The following is a 27,757-nucleotide window of genomic DNA, read 5'->3' as shown; positions in this document are numbered from 1 at the left end:
ATATATACACAAACATATACATACACAAACACACACTTTTATTTCTTCTTATTTGTCTTCATATTACCCGTTTGGCCAATAATAGAGGGTAATTTAATCATGTACTTTTGTCTCGAAGCCTAGTCAAGACTAGACTATGAAAACACATCTTTAAACCAGGAAATCTTTCACAATTTGAAGCAGCAACAGCAGAAGCTCAGAGTTTAAAGTTCGAATGCAAATGAGCGCGTGATGATGCTGACAGCGGCTCCAGGTCTGCAGGCTTCACTTCCTCCACAGATCGGTGTTGTGAGGGGTTCAGATGGGCGGCTCCTCGCTGATGGTGGGCAGGTTGGGTGTGAGGGGCGAGCTCTGAGCCCCTCCACGGACGCTGATGCTTGAGATGGACCAGACGTCGCTCAGCTCTGCCATCCGGACGGAGCGTGGACGAGAAGGAGAGAGATGAAAGCGGCTCATAACGAGAGTGATGGAGGGTCAGATTGGGACGGGGAAGCCATGCATAGGGGGAACATGCAGGGTGAGGTCGAGGTCCCGGGACGGTGACGGCCCGTCAAAGAACAGAGGGTTCCAGCGGATGCCTTGGACCTCAGACGCTTCTACAGCACACAGAGACATGCACACATGCAAGTCAAGGGCTCACAGGACACCAAACAACAAGGGCTTCTGGGATTGCTGATGAAAAATCTGATTACCTTATACTTTATAAATATATATTTTGATCATTTTAATTTGAACTCATTTTAAAATTAAAATCATAAAAAAAAAACAAATAACACTTTTTATAATTTTTTTTTGCTTGCCTAATTTATTTAAATTTTTCATCAACTCATGAACCCCGGTTTGAGAAAAAAAAAAAAACATTATATATATATATATATACACACACATACACATACACATATATAGGCACAGTTTAATAAAATAAATATATACTTTACAATGCCTATACTGGTACAATTAACTAAAACACACACATATACATACAACATTTCTCAATGGCTGTGTTCAGAATGGAAAAGTTTATTGCATGATATAATACTCTGTGTACTATGTTTTAGAGACCAGCAGAGGTGGGTAGAGTACCCAAAAACTGTACTCAAGTAAAAGTAAAAGTACTTCTAGAAATATTTACTCAAGTAAAAGTAAAAGTACTAGTCTTGAATAGTTACTTGAGTAAGAGTAAAAGAGTATCGGATAAAAAATCTACTCAAGTAGTTAGTTACTAGTTACTTTGGGTCATATATACTGAGCCTATTTTTATTTAGATATATAGATAAAATGTAGGTAATGTATGTGTGCGTGTATAAATGTATATATTTCATCAGCCTTTACTCCAATTTATGTAATTTATTATAAAACCCTGTCTGTTTACTTAAGTAACAGATATAGGTGTCATGCCATAACATATTTTTAATACGACTGACTTTATATTAAATGTGAATTTAACATTGAAAGTTAATGGGATATAAATATTGCTACTAATCTTTCATTGTTCAGAAAGAGAGCAAATAACATTTACATTATTAAAGATCATTTTCACTGACAGTCTAGATTTAAATCACTCTCAGAAACTCCCATTAAAATCACTGAAACTGTTAACACTGTGAAATCAATATCTTAATTAAAGATTCGTACACACATCTGCACTTTGTTGTTTCTGACGAGAGAATTCGCCAGAAAGAGGTATTCAGTCAGGAGCGAGTGAAGGAAGCACCGGCATTTTAGCGATGACTCATCTGAACGCCTCTGATTGGCCAATGCTTTAATAAGCTCAAAAGAATCATGTGTGATTGGTTATAATGCGCAGCGATGTAAGAACGCATCTATCTCTGGCTCAGCGCCAGCGAGCGATCACAGATCTGAATTTAGAGCTGATGATATGACTTGCTGAACGTACTCACGCCGGTGTGATTGTATTAAAATTAATAAAATCTTAATCGGCTATTTTTTGTCTTTTGGAAGCTGCATTCAACTTGACTCCCCTCTGTTATAAGCCACACACGTACAACAAACTAATGTCACAGTGGTATCGTGTACTGTAATCGAATGTAGCCCAAGTTATTACCTGTTGAAGAGTAGACAGCACACGCGGTGTTCATCTAATAAGGATCTCCATCGCTAGCAAATAATAGCCTTTGCAGATTTCAATTCTGTGCAGTTCCAGCCACGTTTTCAACGCTCTTTCTGTTCTTAAACGTTACAACTCCGAGTGAACCACTTCAGACGCTCAGCGCGCGCGGCAGGGAACTGAACGACTCATTCAAACTGATTCATGAACCAATTCATTTGTTTGCCAATTGGTTTGATCAAGCCTTTGAACAGAATTGACTCAAAAGAATGAATCATTCGCGAATGGGCATCGCTCATTGCCCAGAGAAAAGTAGACGGCGCGTTTGGAATAAACTGAAGCATTTATAACATTTATTGCATTAAGATAAAGTAACGAGAGGAGCGTCGCCCACAGTAACGAAGTAAAAGTACAGATTTTTCCCCAAAAATTTACTCAAGTAAGAGTATAAAGTACCCATCTTTAAATATACTCCGAAAAGTATTAGTTACCCCAAAAAATTACTCAAGTAAATGTAACGAAGTAAATGTAACTCGTTACTACCCACCTCTGGAGACCAGTATGTGAAAAACCAGTATGTGAAAGTATGCAATAATAATAAATATACAGTAGTATGCCACTGTGTTATGCATGCATCCAGTTATATGCATCGTTATATTGCATATTAATTCCAATTTTGTGTAAAAATCTCTTATACTTTTGTTTTTCGATCAAATAAATGGTCAAGGATTAGATGCAAAAAATTGTGTTTGGATTGAGCACATCACCTCATACAGTAAGTACAGTATCCTCACTCAGCAGTAGTGTAGTATTCTGAAAATAGCCAGTGATCTGGACGGCACATGCAGGACGGCACGCCAAAAACATGAGCACTGAGACATTCACAGCCCAAAATCACCAACTTACCCGTCCGGAACTTGCTGTACGGTCCGTTCTCATTCACCTGTCTACTGCCCGACCAGAAGGGCAAGCCTCGCTCACGCCACCTACAGGACCAAACATCACAGTGTCACAACAAACAATGAGAGAACATTAGACAAAACCTGCTTTAGAATAAAATTCTGCACAGAAAATATTCCAATATTCAGATTAACCTAAACTATGATTTGGGTTACAATGCAATTCTAATCATGCATTCTTTTTAAATGGATATTAGATATGCAGATTAGATCTGGAAGGTCTTTAGATATACTTGAACATGTCATGCATGTGTTTTCTTAGCTTTAATAACTAAACTACAGGAGCGAGGCATTGCAGAAGCAGGTTAGTTGAAGCAGAACTCACCAATGGAATATGAAAATAGCGGTGATGAGGAAAGCAGAGACTATGTCGGTCAGGATCCACATCAGTCTGTATTCATCTGGAGTCTGTGTGAGGAAGAGAGACGTGTAGACGTGACACATCAATCAGTCAATCATCGAGTTATATTTGTGATCCGGACTCACCATGAGGAACAAGGGGCGCTGTAGTTTCTTGAGGATGTGCAGGGAGTTTGTAGTGACTGAATGAACGCCTGCGCACCACGCCAGCGAATATAACCACGGCTGACTGATCACATACAGGTTAGTGCTGATGTTCACAGAGGAGTACTTTCTGAAATCAGAAACACGTTCTGGTGAGACATCATTGGGCCGTTAAAGAGGCATTATGAAGCTGTACACTTTAATTGCAAAAGCTGTTCTCTGCAAAGAGTCACAAGAGTTCAACAGAGGACAAAAGGTCTGATATGATCGTGTTTTCCTGGTAAGAATGGGGCTATATTTTGCACAGCCAGTTAAAACACAAAACTACGGAGCCCCGCACATGACATGCAAGAAAAAATTTATAAATTGTGCGCACAATTTACTAATTAGTTCCCTCGATTTAGCAAATCGAGTGAACGTAATAGTAAATCGAGGGAACGCAATAGTAATTGTGTGCACGTTTTAGTAAATAGAGGGAACGAATTAAATAAAAACAGACACGCACACAAAAAACTAAATATATGAAAAACCTGAGAGAATCAACCTTTTTTTTCAAAAGAGGGGAATCCTATATATACATAGTTATATGAATAAAATATTATATATATATATATATATATAACATTTAGAATATTATAACTAATAACCTAAATAGTTGAATAATGTAATTTTTATAAGCATAAATATTACATACACATACAAACAAACATGCATATATACATATGTTTTATAGATTTACACATTTAATATACATTATTATTTTTATTATTATTGTTGTAGTTATTAATGCAATTTATTATAATTCAGGGTATTATTATTATTAATAATAAATATAAATACCATTTATATTAATATACCATATAATATGAATAAAACAGTAAATAATTATGGAATATATAATAATTACAATTTTTATGTACTTATTTATGATTAATAATAATAATATCGATTTATATACCATAATATAATATATAAATAAGTTTTATATTATATATATATATATATATATATATATATATATATATATATACACATATATACATATACACATATACACATATACACATATATACATATATACATATATACATACATACATACATACATACATATATATAATGCTTATTTATTATTAATAATTATATATATTATATACATGTTTATAATGTATTCAAATTATACACATAATATAATAAAATAATCGCTGTTCTTAGAGTCGCTGCAGTCTGCTGTACCTGATCTGCTCCTGTGACATGTAGCTGTAATGAAGGTTGAGTCGGACGATGTGCTCCTCCTGCAGCTCTTCTATGGAGGCGTGATCTCCAGACGTCTGCTGCAGCTCGGGGTCCAGCTCCTGCACCAGACTCCTCTGATCGGCCGGCAGCCACAACACCTGCCACAAGACAGGCCAAAAACACCATATAATACACCTTCAGCTGCTGAACCAGCTCCTGTTTAATGCTATTATTATCACAGCTAGAAGAGGTTGCTGAACTACCTGGCTGGAGTTAATGGAGGACTCGTTGTGTATGACCTCCAGGGTGCGTGTGATCCATGTGTCTCTGTAGGGGTGTCCTCGGGGGGGGCATCTGAGGTCAAAGATCACCAGCTTCTCGTGCTGGGCAGCCAGATCCAGGAACTCTTTCAGGGTGGGTACTGTCTGGTTTCGGACCCGGTCCTTCTCGTCTACATCAAGAGAAGAGGCCGTGCCGAAAGGATCCCTCTGAGAGGAAGAAAAGCAAGGATTTGATTGGTTTGTACTGTAAGTCAATGAAAAGCTAGAAATTAATTATTCTGACTGTAAAATAAAATACGACTTTAATGCTATTTTCAAATCAAAGGCTGCAGTTTGATTCCACAGTGGTTTATTGTGCGTCTCAGATCTTTAGTAAATGCGGTGAACTCCATCTCTGCATGTGCTGTGAGTTTAACATGTATTTGGGAGCATAATACGTGCTAGGTTTACTTCATTTACACATTCACATCATTTCATTCATCATTATATTTAAAAGAGAAGAATTTCAGACAGAAATAGTGTAAAATAAGATTATTACAATTATCAAATATACATTTTTATTTTACAGTACAATTTTAAATTTAAAATTTCTTCATTTTTATAATAATACAATTATAATGAAATATTTTACATTGCAATTATAGTTTACAACAGTTATGTCATCAGTTTTATAATTAAAAAATAAATGTATATTACTATTATTTTTTTTTGTAAATTTCTGTGCTGTCAAATGAATAGACGTGATAAATCACATCCAAAATAAATATAAATATTTACGTAATATATGTATGTGTATGGTGTATATATATATATATATATATATATATATATATATATAAAAATACACAAATAATTAATTATATTATTTTATATAAAGGGTATATTTTGAAGACATTTACCTGTACATATTTGTATTCTTATATTTTATATTATATATATATTTTATAAATAAACAAAAATTTTCTTAAATATATAGATGCATGTGTGTGTGTGTGTGTGTGTGTGTATATAAATATATATACACATATATACATATAAATATACATATACACACACACACACACAATATACACAGCACACACTCATTATGTAAACAAAAACTTATTTTGGATGCATTTGACAGCACTAGGAAATTTGTAATTTACAGCAGTAATACATGCCGTATAATTTGTTCAAATAATAATAATAAAGAACAAATACTTTGTTTACAAAAAAAATTATCTTCAATTTTTTTAATAATACTACTAATAATAAATAATTTGCAGGGACCCTCTTTAATAAGTCATTTTACATGGTTCATGGTAAAACACAATCCACAAGCCTTTTACTTCATCCCAGCCCTGAGGTTGAGCATCGGCCGAAGTCGAACTGTACGTGTTTTAGTGGCAGGAAAGAGACACACGCTTCCTCAGGCAAAGCCTAATTCCAGCCAGAATCCTTTAATCCCAAGTGATTCCACGCAGGGATTTCAGAGGGATTCTGGTGTTAATGAACCGCCCAAGAACAAAAGCATATATGGATGTGCACTGCATTGTTTTTATTGTAGAACGATGGGCTTTTATAAACCATAATGGCTCTCTGTTCGTTTCTAATCCGCTTTGATCACTTATGATTTCTCTTAAAATACAAATCCATTCTGTGTGTTCTCTGATAAATGGTTTCTGTTATGTATAATTATCCTGAGACGCTAATATGTGACTGGAAAGAACATCATAACATATTATAATAACCAGTTTGTATAAGTAAAACGTATATAATCAGTAATTATATGGGGATTAAAAACCATAAAAACGTTATGGGACACTTCAATTAGCTAATAAGTTATTTATAAAATAATTTTACTATTAACAAATGCAGTTTTCAGTTTTCTATTTTTGCTAAACTGTGCATTAGAGTACATGGCTTTTAATACGTCATTGCACATATTCACAGCAAATTTTACATTACGTATACACAGCATATGCTAGAAATATTCAATAAGCCATTATTTGATAATGCACATAGCCATCAATATTTTTAAACGAGTGCTAGTTGATGAACAGGAACTCAAGGTTCTGGATCATTACTTGAAGAAACCAGGATCCAGCGCTGAGCATCTCCAGCTCATCCCAGGTGAACATGGCCGCCGGTGTGTCCGTCCGGTTGGGGAACACCTCATGCACGTTGGTCGTCCTCCTCAGGGTGCTATCATGCATCAGGAACGGGACGCCATCATAACTGCAGAGAGAGAAATAGAGGGTGAATATTTAAGACGGCAGCTGTTTCTGCATGCTATGAAATTCAGTTCAGTTTGTGCTGTACTTCTAAAATATGGAAAATTACCTTTTTTTAATATTTAACTATAAACAAACAAAGAAAGATACAATTTATTTTTGTACTATTTATATGCAATTACATATAAATAACCGATTAAAAAAAACTATGTATATTCCTTTATTTTTATTTCAGTTTTAGTAATTTAAGTATCTTCAAGAATCAGCTAAAAACACATCTTTTTTGACCCTCTAACTGTAGCCCTCTCTATTCTAGTTCTATTCTTTATTAAATAATGCCTCTTTTAGACTTTACGAAACTGCTTAAAAACACTAATCTCTCTAATCTTTTTGCATTCCATCTATAGTTGTTTTCTTTTTATTACACAATTGTAATTCTGACAAAAGCAAATAAGGCCTCTAACACTAGCTTGATTTATTCTTATTCTATTCTATCGGTTTTCTTTTTATTTATCATATAATAAAAAAAACAATTGCTAGGTGTACTGCATTAGGCTAACTGAGACTTGATCTAACACTTGTATATCATTGCTCTTTTGTTGATTTTGATTGCTTTCATTGTCCTCATTTCTAAGTTGCTTTGGATAAAAGACTAAATGTAAGATCAAGTCCTTTAATTTCAGTTTGTTGCCAAGGTTTAAAAAAACTGTTTGATTTTTACACATATACATACATACATATACATACATATATATATATATATAAAATGGTTTTATAATATTCATTAAAAACAAAGCAAGCAAACAAGCACAACTCAAAGTAAACATTTTCTAGATGTTAATTTTGTATTATACACAATTGCATTAACAATGTGAATTTCTCAAAACATTGTTTTTTCAGTTTTCATTCTGTCCTTTTCATTTTATTTCTTAAATATTTATAAATCATCCTTATTTTCATTTTTATTTCTGTTTTAATACCATAAGTTAAGCCTATTTTCAGTTAGTTGCCAAAGTTAGAAACATCAGTTCTTTCAAAACATGAAAAAATATATATATTTTGAATTAATTTTTATTTTGTATTTTTAGTTTACATTTTTATTTATGTGCTTCTGTCATTTTATTAGTATTTTTACCATTTATATTTATTTCAGCTTCACTTTTAGAAATGTTAGTACTTTAAGTTCTACTTATTTTTATTTATTTAGCCGCCAAGGCAACATTTATAATTTTCATTTTTAAGTTGTTCATCTAATATTTCATTTCAGCATTATTTAAATTAACACTAATTATTTGACTTTAGCTGTTTTGTTAATAATAACAGCACTGATTTGTTTAATCATGGGAAGTATTTTGTGGGCCTGATAAATGTAAATCTCTGTATTTGTTCCAACTTCCACTATTACAGTATAAAAAAAAATACAATAACTAAATGTATTTGATCCCGGCTTTCCTCTAATGCTAAACAATCTTTCCAATTTTACTCATAACAAGTAAAAACAAGTTTTTTGTCTAAATTTCATCTAGGTCAATGCATGCAGGAAAATATTCGCCTGATCAAATAAAAATAACCTTTCCAAAGTTGGTCAAACACATAAAATGAGGTGTTTACGAATTCTGTTAGCCAGATTAACCCAGTGTCAGTCCACACCTGACACAGATCTGTAATTGCAAATGGGGTCAGAGGTTGTTATGTCACAAATAACTCATGATTGGGTTGAAATGCCAAGCACTTTCTGTAAAACCATTGAGTAAATAGCTGTTTTTTTAATTCTTTTGAAACTGTCTGCACAAAATGCATTTGCTTTCCTGAAAACATGCGCTGATAAATACTTGACAGTGTAGGGTCATCAAACGGCTGCAAACCGACGGCACGCTCCCTCATCTACATCCCGAGCTCACTCAGTCAAGACAAGAGCACTTACAGGATTCGTGTTCAGCTAATCATCAGTGACTCATCCAGGAGCCGTTGTTATCACATTGCTCATGGCTACAGCAGACCTTTGTCCAGAGGAAATGACCTGCTGAATGAGCTGCCCATTGACCGTTTGATGATGCACTTGAAGTAGAAGATCACAGAAATCCACTAATATCACTCACAGACGAAGGCTGAGAGCAGAGAAGGCCGCAGACTTTGTGTACTGTCAACATTAGCTCTGCTGTCTACTCTACATAGGCAGCTTTTATTTCTAAGTCTGCATCATAATGTTGAAAGAAACCTTATAATTGACTGATCTAAAAGCACAACCCATGCGTGTAGTCCCTATGTAGGACAATTGAGTTCAGTTATTCTTATTGTAGTATTATTGATATACTGTAGTTTTTGTTGTGGTTGCTGTTATACTTAATTTTTAAAGTAGATTTTAAATTGTTTTCACTTCTGTTGTTAACACTTTAATCAAATGGTTGCGTTTTCTTTATTTGTTTTAGATTAACATTTTATTTCAAATTTGTTATATATCATTTTAGTTTTAGTTACCTATAACAACACTGAATCCAATAAAGTTTTAAGTTAGTTTTAAGATAAAATTGACCTTCAATGTGCAAAAAATTGTCCATCAGAGACCATGACATTGAATACTGTATCCACAATCCATTGCACATATTTGAAGGATTTCTTTTTTTGACTCTTCACTTGGTTAAGATTTCATATTGTTTTTATATGAACTATTTTGAATTACTTTATGCTCATTTTATTAAAAACAATATAAATAAATTACTTTAATTCATTGTAGATAACGTTTATTTTATTGTGAGTAACAATTCTTTAAAATATCATTTTAGTTTTGGTTCGTTATAATAACACAGATTCCAACAGAGTTTTAAGTTGTAAAGATAACATTATGATACTCTAGCAAGCATTAAAAAAAACAACTGTAATTGGATTGCAAATCTAAGTAAATTCTCTCACTATCGAGAATATATTTAGATTGTTTCTAGCAATGTATTCTGGGATTGCATTTCTGGGAAGGATGCTACCTTAGAAATGGGCCATATATTTATTTACAGTATACATAACAAAAGTGTGTGTGTATATATATATATATATATATATATATTACTTGCATACATTGCATGCATTTTCTCCAAAGCAAAATAGAGTGCATTGAAGGTATACATTTCACCGCTGCACTCAGAGAGAAACAAACCCATGACCATTGGCATTGCAGGTTACTGTGACTATGTTAGGAGCATGAAAGAAGCACGTTTCAGTACTTTAAAATGCTTTTATGCAGAACAGGAAGTAGGAACGGATGAAGATGCCCACCTGATTGTGACGTCTGTCTCCAGTCCCTCTCCTCCCGATTCTACAGCCTTCTCAAAGGACATCTGGGTATTTTCCGGTGCAAGCTTTTTGAAATAAAAAAATATATATATTAATTCAAGATAGAAGGAAACCAAGTCCTGTTTAGTTTTGAATGTGAAATCAAACAGACGCTGATTTTCAAAGGGCATGCTGACATAAGCCCACATTCAATCCATGTGTGCTCAATTAATATTGCACAAATATCATGAGGTAAAAATAGCAGACCATGGGTGCTCCTCTGTGCCCGAAGAGGGTGGGCGCTGGCCCCAGTGTGCCCTTCTCTTTAATACAGGGTGAATACATGCCCAATGGCACTAGATACAGGGCGAAGAGAACCGCCAGGAACAAGCTGAGGAGAGCCACCTGCCTCACTGAAACACACACACACACACACACACACGTTTAACCTCAATTAATGAAAGTGTAAAACGCATCCAACCATTATAAAAACACATTTTACCTTTATAATTTATCACATTGGAACGTTAAATGTTAATAGAACATTAGGCAACTATTTCATCAGCTGGTTTTCTTCATCAAAGGGTGGAGACTGTTGTAGCTAGTCAGTGGAACTTCGTACACTAATTAGGGAAGATCTCAGTATTGCTTGGAGTCAATCTAGTGCTACCAACAGTTTAAAGTTTCATATACCTTTTACCAAACCTTCCTCAAATTTGAGAACTAAAACCGAACTAAAACTAGGAACTAAAAATGAAATAAAAATGTAATAAAATCTAAACAGAAAAAAAAGTTAATACAAATTATAAAAGCTCACAAAATAACTAAAACCTAAATTAAATTTAAAACTGGAAAAAATATATAGAACATTAGGCAATATATATATATATATATATATATATATATATATATATATATATATATATATATATATGCATGCGTGTGTGTGTGTGTAAATAAATAAATAAATAAATAAATAAATAAATAAATAAATAAATTATATATATATATATATATATATATATACACACACATACACACAAACACACACACACACACTAAAGAAAAGAAAAGATATGAAAATATACTGCTAATATTCTGTCAGGATTTATCCATTATTTTACAGATATTTCCATTAACTACAGCAATCCAGTTAAACATAAAAAAAAACTATATATAAAATTCCTTCATATTAATAGCACATTCAATGTGCCCTATTTTTGATGATTTTTTTTTTTGGAGGGTATGTGTGTATATAACTAAAGCTGAGCTTCATCAGTTTCAAATTTTCAGATCAGGCCAAAATTGGGTCATCATATTCCCCATCATAACCAAATCCACTACGCCACCCTCTTGATCGCAAATTATATTAAAAAAAAAAATCATCTCTGCCACAGCCACAACAATCATTTAGCAGCCTGAGCGCACATGGGAATTACAGAATGATAATCGCACACTGACAGGCCCAATTAGTAACCGCAGCAGCCGCTGAGAGCATGATGCATGCTTATGTCATCTCTACACTGGCACGGCTCATTTCAGCGACAGAGAGAGACCAGGTCTTTGTGAGAGAGGGATGCTGGGACAAAGGGCCGGTCTCTGGATGGAGGCGAGCATCACACATCTGCTGTGAGTTCAGCCTCTGTCCTGCATTTGTCTTTCTGCCTCGTTCGTCACGGCTTCATTAAGAGCAGCGAGAGAGAGAGAGAGAGAGAGAGAGAGAGACGCAGACGTGACTCAGCTGAACATCAGCCAGAGAGAGGAGAAAAGAATAAGAGCAATGCTTTTCAAGGACAAGTGGTGCATCACAGAGCGATTGGTTTTGCTGAAATATCATGCATAAAATGTGCTGTTTTACCTAGTGCTCTTAACAATTAAAAATCGTTTAAAAAATTGTTTTCGTTAACTGAAAGCTAAAATAAAAAAATAAACATTTAATGGAAAAACCTAAATTAATATTAGAAATGTGGTCTTGGCATATAACTGAAACTGTTAATACAAATCAATTTTCCGTATAGATTTTTCACAGGTGTTTTGCCTTTATTTTGAATTAAACTGCATTATTTTGTGTTGTAGGGCAGGGTCATTATCATTAATTAATTATTATCATTGCTGGAAACAAAATAAATGTTAAATAAAATATTAAAAAGCTTAGTTATTTTATTTTTCATTAAACCTGAAGTACTAAAATAATCAAAGGTAAATAAAATTAATAAAAAGCATACACACATATAAAAAAAGTGTTAAAGTGTTAAACTAAAGCTAAATAGATTTTTTTTTAGAAATCATTAAAATTAAAAAAATAAAATAAATAATATTAATAAATAAATAAAATAAATAATATATATATATATATATGCAAAAAAATTATTTAAAAAAAAAACCTGCTTTCAAATAAGAAATTCTTAAAAGTTAGTAAAATTCTCGATAGTGCGTGCAGCACTTTTAAATACACAGATGGGGATAATAAAGTTGTTTGGTTCTGTCAATTGAATGCAAGTGGCACTGCATCATGCTGTGCAATATTGGACAATTATAACCGTAGCAATCTAGTTGTCTCATCGATTTAGAAAGAACAAGCTTTTTTAAGCCACATAATCACAACATCACCACCTCTGGCTCCTGACGTCTGATACGAGACGAGTAGGTGTGCAGCCCATTTTAAAGCCCAGAACCACCTTTCTTGGTGAAAACTAGATCTGTGCTGGCTGAAACAGGATATGACCAGAATCACAATGTGCTTTTATTTGTTGCCAGCAGCGAACAGGATCACGTACCTCTCTTGTTCATGCGAAAGAAGTGTAAGGCTATTGGCCAGGACAGAAGTGTCATTAGTGAAACTCCGCCCACGTGAAGGAAGGGTGCTGTAACCTGCTCGACAAAAATGGAAACACATAAATGCATTACAGGAACTGTACTTGACGTAAAGCTGCTCAGAATACTGCAGTGACATTCTGTGTCGGGTGACATGACCCACCTGAAAAGAAAGGAGCAGCGTGGTCCATTCTTTGCTCCACACGTCAGAGAGCACAGCTGTGGCACTGATAGAGAAGCTGAGAGTCACCAGGATACCAATCTGGGCAAAATACAGAACAGAGCAGTGCTGCACTTTAGCATCATTGAGATACCATTATATGTTTTGAATTAGTTTCATGTTTACATTTTCTGTTTTTACATTAATGCTAGTTAAAAGTAATAGAGAAAATGGACACAATTAATAAAAAAAATCAGAAAATATTTTTCAAATATTAGAAATTGTTTCTTTCAATTTCAATTAAATATATATATATATAAAAATTCAAAGCATTCAAATATAAGGATGAAAAAAATTGATTGAATTCTTTTTAGGATTCTGTAGTAATTTTGTTGTATGCAATTTTATAATTTTTTATTTTAGTTTTTTTTTTTAGTTATTTTATTAGATCAAGGTTTATAGAATAAATATATATATTGTTAATATATTAATTATTATAATATAATGGATTTTTTTTTTTGGTGCTACAGTGATAGTTATTTAAATCTAAACAATAAAAAATGAATGAAAATAAAAAATTTGAAAAGAAAGTGACCTTACAATTAATGTAAAAAAAAATGTCTTGGCAGCAAACTAATATAAGTACTAAATACTTAAATTACTCAAAATATAACTGAAGTAACTAATAAAAACTAAAATAATAATGCAAATTAAAATTAACCTTCAAATACAAAAGTACTAAATAAATTAAATATTGATAACACATAATCCTAAAATAACAATAATGTATTGTTTTTCTTAAAAAAATAAATTATAGCACAACAAAATGTTTCTGAATTGGCTAATGTTGGAGCCTAAAAATCACTAAATCAACATTTGTGTTAGAAGAGGACAAAATAACTATAAATCACAGTAGCCCTCAAAATACAAATAAAACAGCATATTTTAGCTGAACTCTGTTCAGTATTATCTATACAGTATTCACTGTAGGTTGAACACAATCTGTGCCATCTGAAGCCGTATCTCTGCTAACACAGATATGGAAAGAACACAGATGTGCGAGCCGAGGATGAATGATGATGATGATGATGAGGTTTCTTTGATCACCTTGTGGCTCCAGTGGAGGTAAAGCCTCTGTCCTTCAGAGAGAAGGCACACCGCTAGGACCTGCACAACATCAACAACACAACATTATCATCCGCAGAATCTGATGCTGAAACACTTTCTGCAGTTCACTGTTCTCACCAGCAGGAGGGCGATGTAGGTGAAGAGAGCGGCGGCGACCACCAGCAACACCACCGACCACGGGAACCAGAAGCCCAGGTTCCCGAAGTTAAACCTGCACAAACAACAGATTAACAAATAGACCTTAATGGAGTTTAGCTTGGGAAAATCGAATTAAATCATTAATCCATGCATTTTCAGGGACTGAATATTTCTGAATATTTAATGTGAAACATTACGTTTGTATAATGTTAAATGTACACCTTTAATGCAACGCAAGATGCTTTAGATAAAACTATCTGCTAAAATGTTATGTAAAATGTAAATGTCTTTAAACTACGTGTTGATTTTTTAATCACACAATTTAATACGATGTCAGAAAGAGCAAACTATTATTTCTAAAGGTCAATGTGACAGGAAAATGTGACAGCATTGTTTATTTTTAAAAGCATCTTCTGAATGAATAAATGTAACTGGTTAAAAGTGCAGAGACCAATTACGATGAAAATTCAGAAAATATTGTCCGATTATTTTAGACAAAAACTACAGCAAGTGCATGACATTTTACTGTTAATAAAGCAAATTTTTAATAGTGGAGATGAATAAGGACATGCAAAATCCTGATATTCGGATAAAACATTTTGCCTTATTTTTCAAATCAAGTAATGTAATTAAATAATTAACAATCCATAGGGACACACACACACACAAAAAAATCTGAAAATATTTAAAAAAATATTTTAGACAAACTACAGTGAATGCATGACATTTTATTTATATAATAAAATTATTTTTTATATAACCCCTACATGCAAATATTTTAAAATAAAATACTCAACATTATTTTTATTTTTGAAGTTGTTTTTCTATGCCTTACATAATCAAATTAACCAAATAATGTAATTATATAATTAATAAGCCATTGGGACACACTAAATAGAAAAATTTAAATATTGTACATTTTGTTTAGAAAAAAGCTATAGTGGATGCATACAATGTTACCTTGAATAAGAGTCAAATGTATTTTTTTTCAAGTTCATATAACTCATTCAAATGTAATGGAAATGCATAGGGATAAGCAAATTCCAAATTGTCAGTTTTTTTTTAATATGCTTTACATATCATATCAATCAAAATGTAATTATATAGTTTTAGGGACACACAAGTGGCACAGTTTTCTGTGAATGGCACATCAGTTTAATTGTGTCAATGCATCTGTTTGTCCGTCCCGAGACACTCACCAGTCGAAGTCGTTGTAGTCATTCTGCGCCTCACTCCAGAAGTACAGGAATATCAGGGTCAGGATAAACGTTACGATGAGGAGAGCGAAACAACTGCACTCCAACTGTAAGACAGAGCCATCATGAGAACACCCACACATCACCTCAATTACTCGGCCGGACGAGTGTGAAAATACAAGAGGAGGATGGAACAGAGGACACATGAGGGTAATACTAACTTTGCAATTCAAATAGTTGATTTGGAGCTGGCTCAGCATGCAGCAATCACACGGTGAGTCATCAGCCTGCTCTAAATGACTCAATGAAGGATGCTCACACTGCAAACCTCCGAACTCACTCACGCCTCACACTGAGTCACTCCAAGAGGAGCTTGTTTATCGGCACTAAACCTGCTCGATTTAGAAAGCAGCCCATCAGAAGATGAAGAGCTGCGCTCGTGGTGTTAAAGATAACTCATCAGCAATATATCAATATCAAATTAAATATTACATTTGCATTTACTGAAATAAGTGTCAGTATTTTCAAGGTGGCATAGGAATAGATAAACAAGGTCATAGCTTCTTTTCTCAGGGAATGCATGAAATTATTGAATGCATGCTCTGAATTGGATGGAATACATGAATACAAAATGTCTTTTAACTACATGGTGATTTTTGCTAAATGAATAAAATGTAACAGGGGTTAATAGTGCAGGGAAAAAAAGAAAAGAAAAAAAAAAAATCACAAAATCCAGTAAAAATATTTATATATGAATATATTATATTTTCAGTTTTCATTTTAATTTTAGTTTAAGATTTAATTTAGTTTAGTTTTATATATATATATATTTATTTATATTATTTTTTTTTTTTCAAAAACAGTTGCGAGACAGTTGTAAACTCAGAATTACAAGACAAAAGTCTGAATTGTGATAAAAAGTCGCAATTACCTGTGTGTGTGTGTGTGTATATATATATATATATATATATATATATATATACACATATATATATATATATATATATTAAATTGTGGTGGAAAAGGGGTTCTTTATATTTCACCATCATTTCAATAACATTTTTTTAATTTTTTTTATTTAGTTTACAATAATAACCCTTAAAAGGAAACGGAAATGGCACTCTTTATGTGGAGCATAAATATTATGACTGATGCGTATTACTAAAATAACAGTTGTGATATTCTATTAAGCATAAAAATACATAGCACACAGAAATGTTAGGTACAAATAGTAATTTTTCTTAATTTTATTCAATTTGTCCTTATTGATACGGTTTATTATTTTATGAAATGTTGTATTTTTGTCTCAATCATACTGGGATTTCTAGAACTGTAACTAAAATAAGGAATGTTATAAAGGACAATTATGTTGCGTTTCATATTTTTGTGCAACCCCAAGCCAGAAGCACGCTGTGCTACGATGCTTCAGCATGCTGTCAGCTCACTAGGTTTCTGAACAAAACTTGCATGTAAACCATTGCTGCTGCATTTACTTCAGATAAGAATAAGGAAGTGTCAAAAGCAATATGAGGGATTTTAAGCACTGTAATAATCATGTCTTCTCACCCGACTACAGCAGCATTCCCCCGGCTGGGCTTTGGCGCGCTGGTAGCGTCTCCACTGGCAGCCGTACAGGCCGGCCAGACAGGAGACAAACGGCTGGTGCTCATAGCGCTGCAGCAGCTGCCGCCGCACCACCTTTAGCTTCCCCAGCTTCAGTCTGGACAGGCTCACTGGAGAGCGGCCCATGGATCAGCCGCTCCCCTGCATGGAGCAGCCCGGAGCAGACGGATGGACAGGAACCGGAGGAGACGGATCAGGATCGGAGCTGGAGGAGATCTGCCAGAGACAAAGAGAGCGAGATTGTGTTAATAATACCTGCTGGGGAACAGTCTTTCTTCTATTACACTGAACTCTATAGAATGATGCATTGAGCTACAGCGAGAGAAAAATAATCAGTCTTAACAATTATTTTGGGTCATCTCTACTGCATCATGTTTCTTGAAAAAAGAGGCCGTTTACAAAAGACCTTCCAACAAACAATACTCGTGACACAAATAAACTGCAATCCTATAGGGGCCTCCCGTGGGCCCCTGCCCTGCACTGTCAGCACTCTCAGATCACAGATGGAGGTTTTTAGTGTGCAAACAAACAGCATCTCGGATAATAAATCTGTAGATACTAAAATCTAGAGTTGAATGCGAGCTATTGACAGAGCTATAATGTTACAGTGAGTTGCTTAGCAACAAACAACCAATCAGAAACTAAACAATGCTTCCCTTATTAAATATTCATGATATATGAATAGTAACAGAAACAGACAGACAAGTATTTTTAACAAAGGTTGTGTGGTTGTTGTACTTGTCTGATCAATATTATGAATGTCGCAAACATGCAAATAAGCACGTTAAAACAGGGTTTAGAAATGTACAGTACTCTATAAGAAATTAGTTATAATTGAAATGATGCATTCAGTTTATCAAAAGTGACATTTAAAATGTCTATTCCAAAAAAAATGCTGTTCTCTGGCCATCAAATAATCCACCAAAAAAATATTGTATCACGGTTTCCACAATAAGCTGTTTTCAACACTGATAATAATCAGAAATGAGCAGCAAATCATCATATTAGAATGATTTCTATAGATCATGTGACACTGAAGACTGGAGGAATGATGCTGAAAATGCAGCTGCGCATCACAGGAAAAAATTAAACAGTTATTTTAAATTGCAAATTTTTACAGTTTTTACTGTATTTTTTTTTATTAAATAAAAACAGCCATGGATAAGCATGAGACTTCGAATCAAATGTCTAAGTCTCTACGTTATTGACCCATTTACTGTTGCATCTCTTATTCAGAAACTGCACATTTGCTAGACTCCCAGATACGGACTGGACGGTTCATCGTCTTTGTCCCAGACTGCGTGATCTGATCCGGGAATTCTGTTGAGAATAATGTCTGACCCGTCACTGATCTTCAGACAGACACGTCAGAGCCTCCCCTAACGGAGCAGCTAAACTGGTTAGCAGATATTAAGGTGACGGATTAAAGTAAAAACAGGTGAGAGGTTATCTAGAACGCTCACTGTTCAAGTTCACTCATGACAATTCAAATAGAAACTGATAAACTCCAGCACTAAAGGATGTTGTGCATCTAAATCGGTTTATTCCAAGTGAGTCAGAACAGCATCTTGACCTTGTTTTCAAGTGACACCTCATCCTTTTAGAAAGCAGTACACAGTCTGACCGGCTCCTCGTTCACGAGCACACACTGAAAGCAGCATGTGTTCGCTTTAGGAGAGACTATCAATAATGTGATCACAGAACTGCATGTTTCAGACATTTATTGTGTTTTACTGCAAGTCCAAAAATAGTTTACTTATATATGTCAACAAGATTTCCAAAATTTAACTGAGACACAATATTGCATGAAATCTTAAGACATCTATTTTAACCAAATAATCAAGAAACTAAATATTTCTTACGAAGAGAAATTACTTTTTGCATCACATCTTAAGGAATAAAAGATACCCAGTCATTCACTTTTATGCACGTCAGGCATAATTTCCTAAATGGTAAAATGTGATGTTGTAAGATATCCATAATACAGATAACAGATGAAAACTTTTGATAAGTTTTGCATGGTGGGTCGCATAAAAAAAAAAAACACTAAATAAAAGCCAAAGATGTCACACACAAATCAAATCTGTTTTCAGCCAGAAGAATATGACTTACCATTAATAAAACACTGTTGTTTGACTGACAGATATTGCCAACACCCTCTTATTAACTCAAACAGCAGTCTGTGAACGGCTGCACATCTGAAAACACAATTACAGTCTACTGCAAAAAAAAAAAAAAAAATTATTCTATAGTAAAAATATTACAATCGATTATTATATGTATTATTTTTACTTTAAAATATTTTTTTTAATTATATGTAAATATAAACTATTTTATATATATTATGTATATATACTGTACAGTATATGCATGTGTAATTACGACAATATTTGTCATTTTTTATTCTACTGTACTATATTTAAATATATAATATAAATATTTTATTGCAATATGCTTTATGCACTATATACTAAAACCTTTGACACAGAGAGGACACGGTTAAGTTTGTTATCTGAACTTTATGGGCGCAGCCTATTGCGATTTTCTGGACTTGAACACAAAGACTTATAGATTGGCATGAGGTTAAACAGTGTTTAGATCAGCCCTTCCGGTATTCTCATTATCTAATAGAAGATCATGTCAACTTAACTGCAACCCAGGATGCACAGCACCACAACATAAAGCCAATTTCCTCATTACAATGGGTTTCAGAGACATATGAAACTATACACAGCCTTTTGTGTCAAAACCCTGTTGAAAAGTGTTCATTTGACAATATCATTTTTGTCATGCCCTTTGACCTAGAAATATGTCACGATGTCACAATAAAACATTTTCCTCGCCTATCTAGCATGCAAAATAGCTTCAGCTGAAATGACACCGTAAAAGTGCCATAATGCAATAAAACAACACTGCTGATTTCACAACTTTAGGCCAACAGTCAAATGACTGAAACCAATCTCGCTCCCATATCCACTACTGATGTAATACAAAATACATTAACAAGAGCCTCCCTAATGGAAATGCTTTTGGGTTTTGTGTATGAGGTCACAAGTCTTTAATATTGAATGCTTTGGGGAGATTGAGATGTGGTGTCTAATTAAAGAGAGTAAAAGCATTCTCACACACCATCGCAGCAGAGAGAGGCTGTGCTTCACACTCACCGAGGCACAACGCTTTGTTTAGACATAAATAAACAATGCACACTAATAATGGCGACCGTTAGCAGCAGCAGGACTATTGTTCATTCTTGCCCTCAATCCCTCCATGCACTCTGTGTCTCACCCTCCACATTCAGCTCAATAAAACGCTTTACTGACAAGACACAATATTAGAAAGCTATGGCAGTGCTTTTCTCCAATGATTTAATGTAGTTTTGTTTATTTCATTCACACCAATTCAAGGTATACATTTCATCAGCTCATGTATTCCTTGGGAATTTACCCCCAATCTTGACGTTGCTAGCGTCACATTTTTATAGGTGTTGAATCTTACTGTTCTGTTTCAGGGTTCAAGTTGTTTCAAGGATTGTTGCTAGGCAGTTGCTAGGGTGAATAGGGTTGTTGCAAGGTGGTTACTAGGATGTGTTGGGTTGTTGTTAGGTGGTCATTGGATGTTTTGAGTTGATGCTATAATAGGTGGTTTGTAGGGTGTTTCGGGTTGTTGCTTGGGGTTACAAGGATGTTTTGGGTAGTTGCTAGGCATTTAAAATTATGTTTTGCGTTGTTGCTAGGTGGTTAAAAGGGTGTTTTTGGTTGTTCCTACTGTAGGAGGTTGCTAGGGTGCTTTGGGTGTTGATAGTTGGTTACTAGGGTGTTTTTGATTGTTGCTATAGTGGGAGGTTGCTAGCGTGCTTTGGGTTGTTGCTAGGTGGCTGCAAGAGTGTTTTTGGTTGTTGCTACCGTAGGAGGTTGCTAGGGTGCTTTGGGTTGTTGCTAGGTGGCTGCAAGAGTGTTTTTGGTTGTTGCTACCGTAGGAGGTTGCTAGGGTGCTTTGGGTGTTGATAGGTGGTTACTAGGGGTTTTTTGGTTGTTGATACAGTAAGAGGTTGCTAGGGTGCTTTGGGTGTTGATAGGTGGTTACTAGGGGTTTTTTGGTTGTTGATACAGTAAGAGGTTGCTAGGGTGCTTTGGGTTGTTGCTACAGTAGGTGATTGCTGGGGGTTTTGGGCTGTTGCTAGGTGATTTCTATGGTGTTTTGGGTTGTCGCTAGGTGGTTACTAGGGTGTTTAGGGTTGTTGCTAGGTGGTTACTAGGATATTTTGGATTGCTGCAAGGTGGTAACTGGATGTTTTGAGTTGTTGGTCTAGTAGGTGGTTGTTAAGGTGCTTTGTGTTGTTGGTTCAGTAGGTGATTACTAGTGTCTTTTTGGATTGCTGCTAAAGTATATGGTCGCTAGGGTGCTTTTTGCTGTTGCTAGATGGATGATAGCCTAGAGGTGGTTACTAGGGTGTTTTGGGTTGTTGCTACAGTAAGTTGTTACTAGGGTGTTTTGGGTTGTTGCTACAGTAAGTGGTTACTAGGGTGTTTTGGGTTGTTGCTACAGTAAGTGGTTACTAGGGTGTTTTGGGTTGTTGCTACAGTAAGTGGTTACTAGGGTGTGTTGGGTTGTCGCTACAGTAAGTGGTTACTAGGGTGTGTTGGGTTGTCCCTACAGTAAGTGGTTACTATGGTGTTTTGGGTTGTCGCTACAGTAAGTGGTTACTAAGGTGTGTTGGGATGTTGCTACAGTAAGTGGTTACTAAGGTGTGTTGGGTTGTTGCTATACTAAGTGGTTACTAGGGTGTTTTGGGTTGTCGCTACAGTAAGTGGTTACTAGGGTGTTTTGGGTTGTCGCTACAGTAAGTGGTTACTAGGGTGTTTTGGGTTGTCGCTACAGTAAGTGGTTACTAGGGTGTTTTGGGTTGTCGCTACAGTAAGTGGTTACTAGGGTGTGTTGGGTTGTCGCTACAGTAAGTGGTTACTAGGGTGTGTTCGGTTGTCGCTACAGTAAGTGGTTACTAGGGTGTGTTGGGTTGTCGCTACAGTAAGTGGTTACTAGGGTGTGTTGGGTTGTTGCTAGGTCATTTCTATGGTCTTTTGGAATGTTGCTACAGTAAGTGGTTGCTAAGGTTTTTTGGGTTGTTACTAGGCGGCGACATACTAGCCACATGGTTTGAGGTATCATTAGCGTCAGCAGTGAAGCAGATCCAGTTTCATCATATTGAGAGTTACAGGTGTACTCAAATCACTAATTCCAAGTATGAGCACTAGTAAAAGTCATGCTTGCTTTAGCTGACTTAGCAAAAGGGAAAGAATAAAAGGAAATAAATCATATTAATACTATTAACCTGAACTCTCTCTCTCTTACACACACACCAGCATTTAACTATAGCTGTATAAAGAAGGAAATTACCTATTCGACCACGAACAGAAACACGCAATCCTCTTACCATCCGCACGTCAAACCTAATGCTAATCCGAATTAAAAACAACACAAACATATGCATGAGATCTCTCATTCTGGCTGCTTAGACAAGTTTTGTGATTGTGAAAATAGATTATAAAACCTAGTGATGATAACAGATAGCTGGTACTTTACACTATGGCACTAAATGATTACCATATTTATATACGATAGTTGTACTAATACGATAATTAACAAGTCTAAAACAAGGTAGTAGTATGGATTATTATTATTATTCAATTTTTAAATAAATCTAACATCCAACAGCTTGAAATTTCGCTCCAGTTTCCACTGTAGGAATGAAGCTTTTTAACAGACTAAACTGAACACTCACTCACTCACTCACTCACTTTTTGTCACTGTATTTCCAGAAGCGTCTGAACAATATAATACAACGGGTCTCTTCAGTGTTCACTCTTCAGTCGTTTATTTGCTTCGACAATAAACACCTGATGACTGACACATCATCATGAGTTGAAAACGCAGTGAAATGTTCATAGCTGACACAACATCGCCAAAGTAAAACTAATAACCGAGAAAAGCGTGTAAATGTCTGACTCACCGATCGTTCAGCGGTTATTGGAGGGTTTATCGATCATCTGCTGTATCGGAGGATAATTGCAGCTCCGTATCGCTCTGTGTCTCTGTGTTTGTGAACAGCAGCTGCTGCCGAACACCTGTTACTCACAAACTCCTCCCCCTTCTCTCTCTCTCTCTATTTCAGGCACCAATTTGCATGCTTTCTAAGCTTAGGGGTTTTATTTATAGGCGTTTTTAATATTTTCCTATTCAATATTAACCTGTAAATTTAAGGTTTATTATTTAATTTGAAAATAATAATAATAATAATAATATTTATATTTAAAAGTTAGATTAAAGATTTACAATTTGTCCATGTATGCATTTAAAATGTGACTTTTAAAATTTTACTGTACAATTTTTGGAAATGCATATGCATCGTAGGTGAATTTCTGAAAAACTGAAATGTTTTTGTCTCTAAATCGGTTAAAAGCGTCACATTTTTTATTTATTTTTTTAAGCTGTCGCAATGGATTAAAATGAACAACTTCAATTTACCCTTATCCCACATTTATAAAAACCACTCGTCTTAAGACCACAGTTCAACCTTTTGCTCACCTTTTAGTCTACTTTTAAATGTTTCATTGTTTGATTAAATGTAGCTGTTTGTATCCGCGAAATGATTTGAGTAATCAATTTTTTAAATAAGCATAGGTTTTTTGTTGTTTTCAGGTAAAAAAAATAAAATCCAGAGTGAAAACGAGTTAAAAAGAAAAAAATAGTGACCATTTGATTGTTGAATACTAAACTCTAATTGTTTGTGTTGTTGTTGTTGTTGTTTTGAGCAAAAAGTAATGTAATTAAATACTGAATAAAAAAAATTGATGATTTGATTGTTGAATACTGTTTTCTAGTTATAGATTCTAAAATAAAATAAAATAATTTTCCAAAAACAGCATGACTAAAATAACCAAGACAAAAACAGACTTCCAAGTACACTGCAGTCATTCAGTAGCATTCTGGTTTAGCTGCATATGGGTCATGTTGGTAATGTTAAGCTGGACATTTGCATTTCATTCTCTAGTGGGTCAATCCTGAAGGAAACTGGTCTTATTTTCTGGAAAATAAAAAACAGGCTTAGAAGTGAGAGGCTGAATAATTGCAGACCCAGTGAGTCATTTCTATAAACCCTGTGTGCACCTTTGTTTGTGGAAAGCTCTCCAGCTTTACCTCTCTCTCAGATCCAGCGGCTTGAATTCATAATTTGTTTATGACGTAGCTCAGCTGTGACGCAGAAACTTTCATTTCTCTCATATTTGCTCTGTAATCTGCATTTGAGACTGCAGCGCGCTCACCGCAAACCGCTTCCTCATCTGCCTGTTCACATCATCTGTTATGACATGGATTTGATGGCTTTGAATACAGACCTCAATTCCTATTTTATAAATTTGCATCTGTGCTTTATGCACAGAAATCTGTGGTTTATTGAGGGGCGATGGGAAATAAACAGTGAAATTTAGCTTGATTCAGTGAAATGGGATAAAATGATGCTTATTAAAGCAATAGTTCACCCAAAAAAAAAAAAAAAATCTGAAAATGTACTCACCTTCAGTCCATCCAAGATATAGGTATGTTTGTTGCTTCATGTGAACAGATTCTGAGAAATGTAGAATTTCATCAGTTGCTCAGCGATGAATGCTCTGCAGTGAATGGGTGCCGTCAGAATGAGAGACCAAACAGCTGATAAAAACATAATCCACAAGTGATCCATACCACTCCAGTCCAGCAATTAACATCTCGTGCAGCCATAAGCTGCATGTTTGTAAGCTGTTTGGGCTGACGGCACCCATTCACTGCAGAGGATCCATTGGTGAGCAATTGATGAAATGCTACATTTCTCTGAATCTGTTCACATGAAGGAACAAACATTCCTACATCTTGGATAGCGTGATGATGAGTATATTTTCAACATGAATCGACAAAGACTATACATTGTTTTTTCTACTCATACCATTCGTTGTGTCACCAATGTATAGATGCACAGCTCAATGTGTTTGGTCGCATACAGTAGCTCTCATATGACAGCTACAGCGATGGCAATTGATCATAAATTGATCTAGATTGTAGGGTGTGAGCTCACTTAATTGCATGGTAACGTAGTGGCAATGGCATCGAGCTAGAAAAGCTCTGCAGTCCAACGTAGCACTGCCTGGAAACACAAGAGCTGCATAAATCCCAATCCCATGCCCTTGAATGTGCCACTTAACCCCGCATGTCTCTGCTGGGGCCAACCTGTGATTAATACATGGCAAAGCACTCGCGACAGACACCGTCTGCGAAAGTAACCAGTAACTGCACACATTACATCATTCAGGAGTTCCCCTGCAGGTCAATGTATGAACTGACGAGGGTAAACACCTCACTGCAGCCAAATGAATCAGAGACACAACTTTTGTGCATTTGAATGTTTTTACCTCTGTATGCATTAATATATATATATTATAAACCAAACAAGAGCCATGACAAAGTTTACACTAAATAGGAACTGTATATGCAATCTCAGTAATACATTTTATATATAAAGCTAAACATATTCCATATATAGAGATAGATAAAATATGGATGGATAGATATTCACATGCTTACATATTTATATGTTAGATAGATAGATAGATAGATAGATAGATAGATAGATAGATAGATAGATAGATAGATAGATAGATAGATAGATAGATAGATAGATAGATAGATAGATAGATAACATTTTGCATAAATAACATGAATCAATTCTGCTATTATTGCACTCATATGTCATACACTCTGGATAAAAGCATTTTCCAAATAAATAAACAATAATAAAATAATATGCAAAAAAATCTAAACAGCGGTGCTGTATGTGAGTGTGAAGGTGAGAGATGAATGGCTGCGTGCGTCACTGTGAGCTCAATAGTCTCTGCCCTTAGAATGGAGTAACATTGATAAAGAATAATCAGAGGGAACAGGCAGTGCACTGGTGTATTCCTCCTTCATGAAAACCCTCCTACACTCATCAGCTGCTGACATGATGGATGGAGTTAACACACAGAACAAAGTTGGAGCAAAGAATGATGCAGTTATCCTGAGTCATACTGTACCCTCATAAAAACTGAACTTTTGTGTATGAAAAACTGATAAGCATTGCATATTCAAAAATTACATATTAAGTCAATATTAATTCATATACTGTACATGTTTCAAACAGCAAAAAAAAAAAAAAAATTCTGGCCAAGATATATTTTAAATATTTCAAGCGCAAAAAAAATACCTTTTCAATCACACAGTAGCTTGCATTTAGGCTTTATGTATGATTTATAAAAAAAAAATATATATATATATATATATGCTATATGTTCAACAAATAAAATTAGCTGTCCATAACAAATGAAGTATTATAGACAACAAAGTTTTTCTTCAAATGTGGCATATGTTAATATTCTTGGATTGATATATATGGAGGGCAAAATTCATTTTTACATCCCTTTATATATATACACACACAAATTCAAAACTTATTATATTAAACATGCATATTAAAACATGCATGTTCAGTACTGGTACACAATGTGGAAACACTTAATTTTACAGTGTCCATTATTACAGGATGTTATTCTTAATTACTATAGCAACAGCAATATGCAACATCTTTACTTAAATGAAATACACAGTAGAATAAAGTGTGACGAACATTGCAGCTCAACACTGATAGACAATCCTAATTGAGTGCAAACTAATTAACAAATTAATTAACATGAAACATGTTAAATGTAGCATATAATTAAAACAAGCAACAGCTATTCATGGTCAAACAGTTGTTTATATTGCAATTAATAAACACTGCATATGTGCAACATAGACACTACTGTATAATATAAAGTGCAAGCAAACGCTGCATATGCAGCATTCATATAGAGTGTAAACCCGCAGTTATTAAATGAAACAGTATGAAAGACTCACCTGTGTGTGTCTGTGATGTTGCAGTGTTTCAGAGTGAAGGCGATCTGTGCTGCAGTGAGCGCATCTGTACACGCTCACAGTGTCAGCACCACAATACGCTGCCTGTGACGGATGAAGACACATGCACCGTTACTGACGTGTGAAGCTGTGAGTCCATGCTGAAGGTTTCCCATTACCGCAGTGTTGCGACTGCCTGACTGCAGTGCTGCTGATGCAG

General features: G+C 34.8%; 1 protein-coding gene across 3 annotated transcripts; it reads right to left on the bottom strand.

Annotated features, from left to right (window-relative positions):
- Positions 1 to 103: 103 nt before the first annotated feature.
- On the bottom strand, positions 104 to 27,757 carry LOC132156382 (glycerophosphodiester phosphodiesterase domain-containing protein 5-like). Of its 3 annotated transcripts, none has more exons than XM_059565372.1 (16): positions 23,591 to 23,743; positions 17,527 to 17,799; positions 15,964 to 16,067; positions 14,744 to 14,837; positions 14,606 to 14,665; positions 13,502 to 13,600; positions 13,302 to 13,395; positions 10,792 to 10,937; positions 10,528 to 10,610; positions 7,114 to 7,264; positions 5,030 to 5,254; positions 4,767 to 4,924; positions 3,514 to 3,661; positions 3,353 to 3,435; positions 2,975 to 3,054; positions 104 to 404 (listed from the first exon to the last, which is right to left on the bottom strand). In XM_059565372.1, exons 2-16 carry the CDS (start codon positions 17,707 to 17,709, stop codon positions 298 to 300), a joined length of 1,815 nt encoding a protein of 604 aa, XP_059421355.1. In that variant the 5' UTR covers positions 17,710 to 17,799; positions 23,591 to 23,743; the 3' UTR covers positions 104 to 297. The 3 variants fall into 3 exon arrangements, with proteins under 3 accessions (XP_059421355.1, XP_059421354.1, XP_059421353.1); XM_059565371.1 differs by lacking the exon at positions 23,591 to 23,743 and adding an exon at positions 27,541 to 27,757 and having other exon boundaries at positions 278 to 596; XM_059565370.1 differs by having other exon boundaries at positions 278 to 596.

This window comes from Carassius carassius, chromosome 13, assembly GCF_963082965.1.
Source record: "Carassius carassius chromosome 13, fCarCar2.1, whole genome shotgun sequence".
Lineage (NCBI taxonomy): Eukaryota > Metazoa > Chordata > Actinopteri > Cypriniformes > Cyprinidae > Carassius > Carassius carassius.
This window is presented reverse-complemented; position numbering and strand designations above follow the sequence as displayed.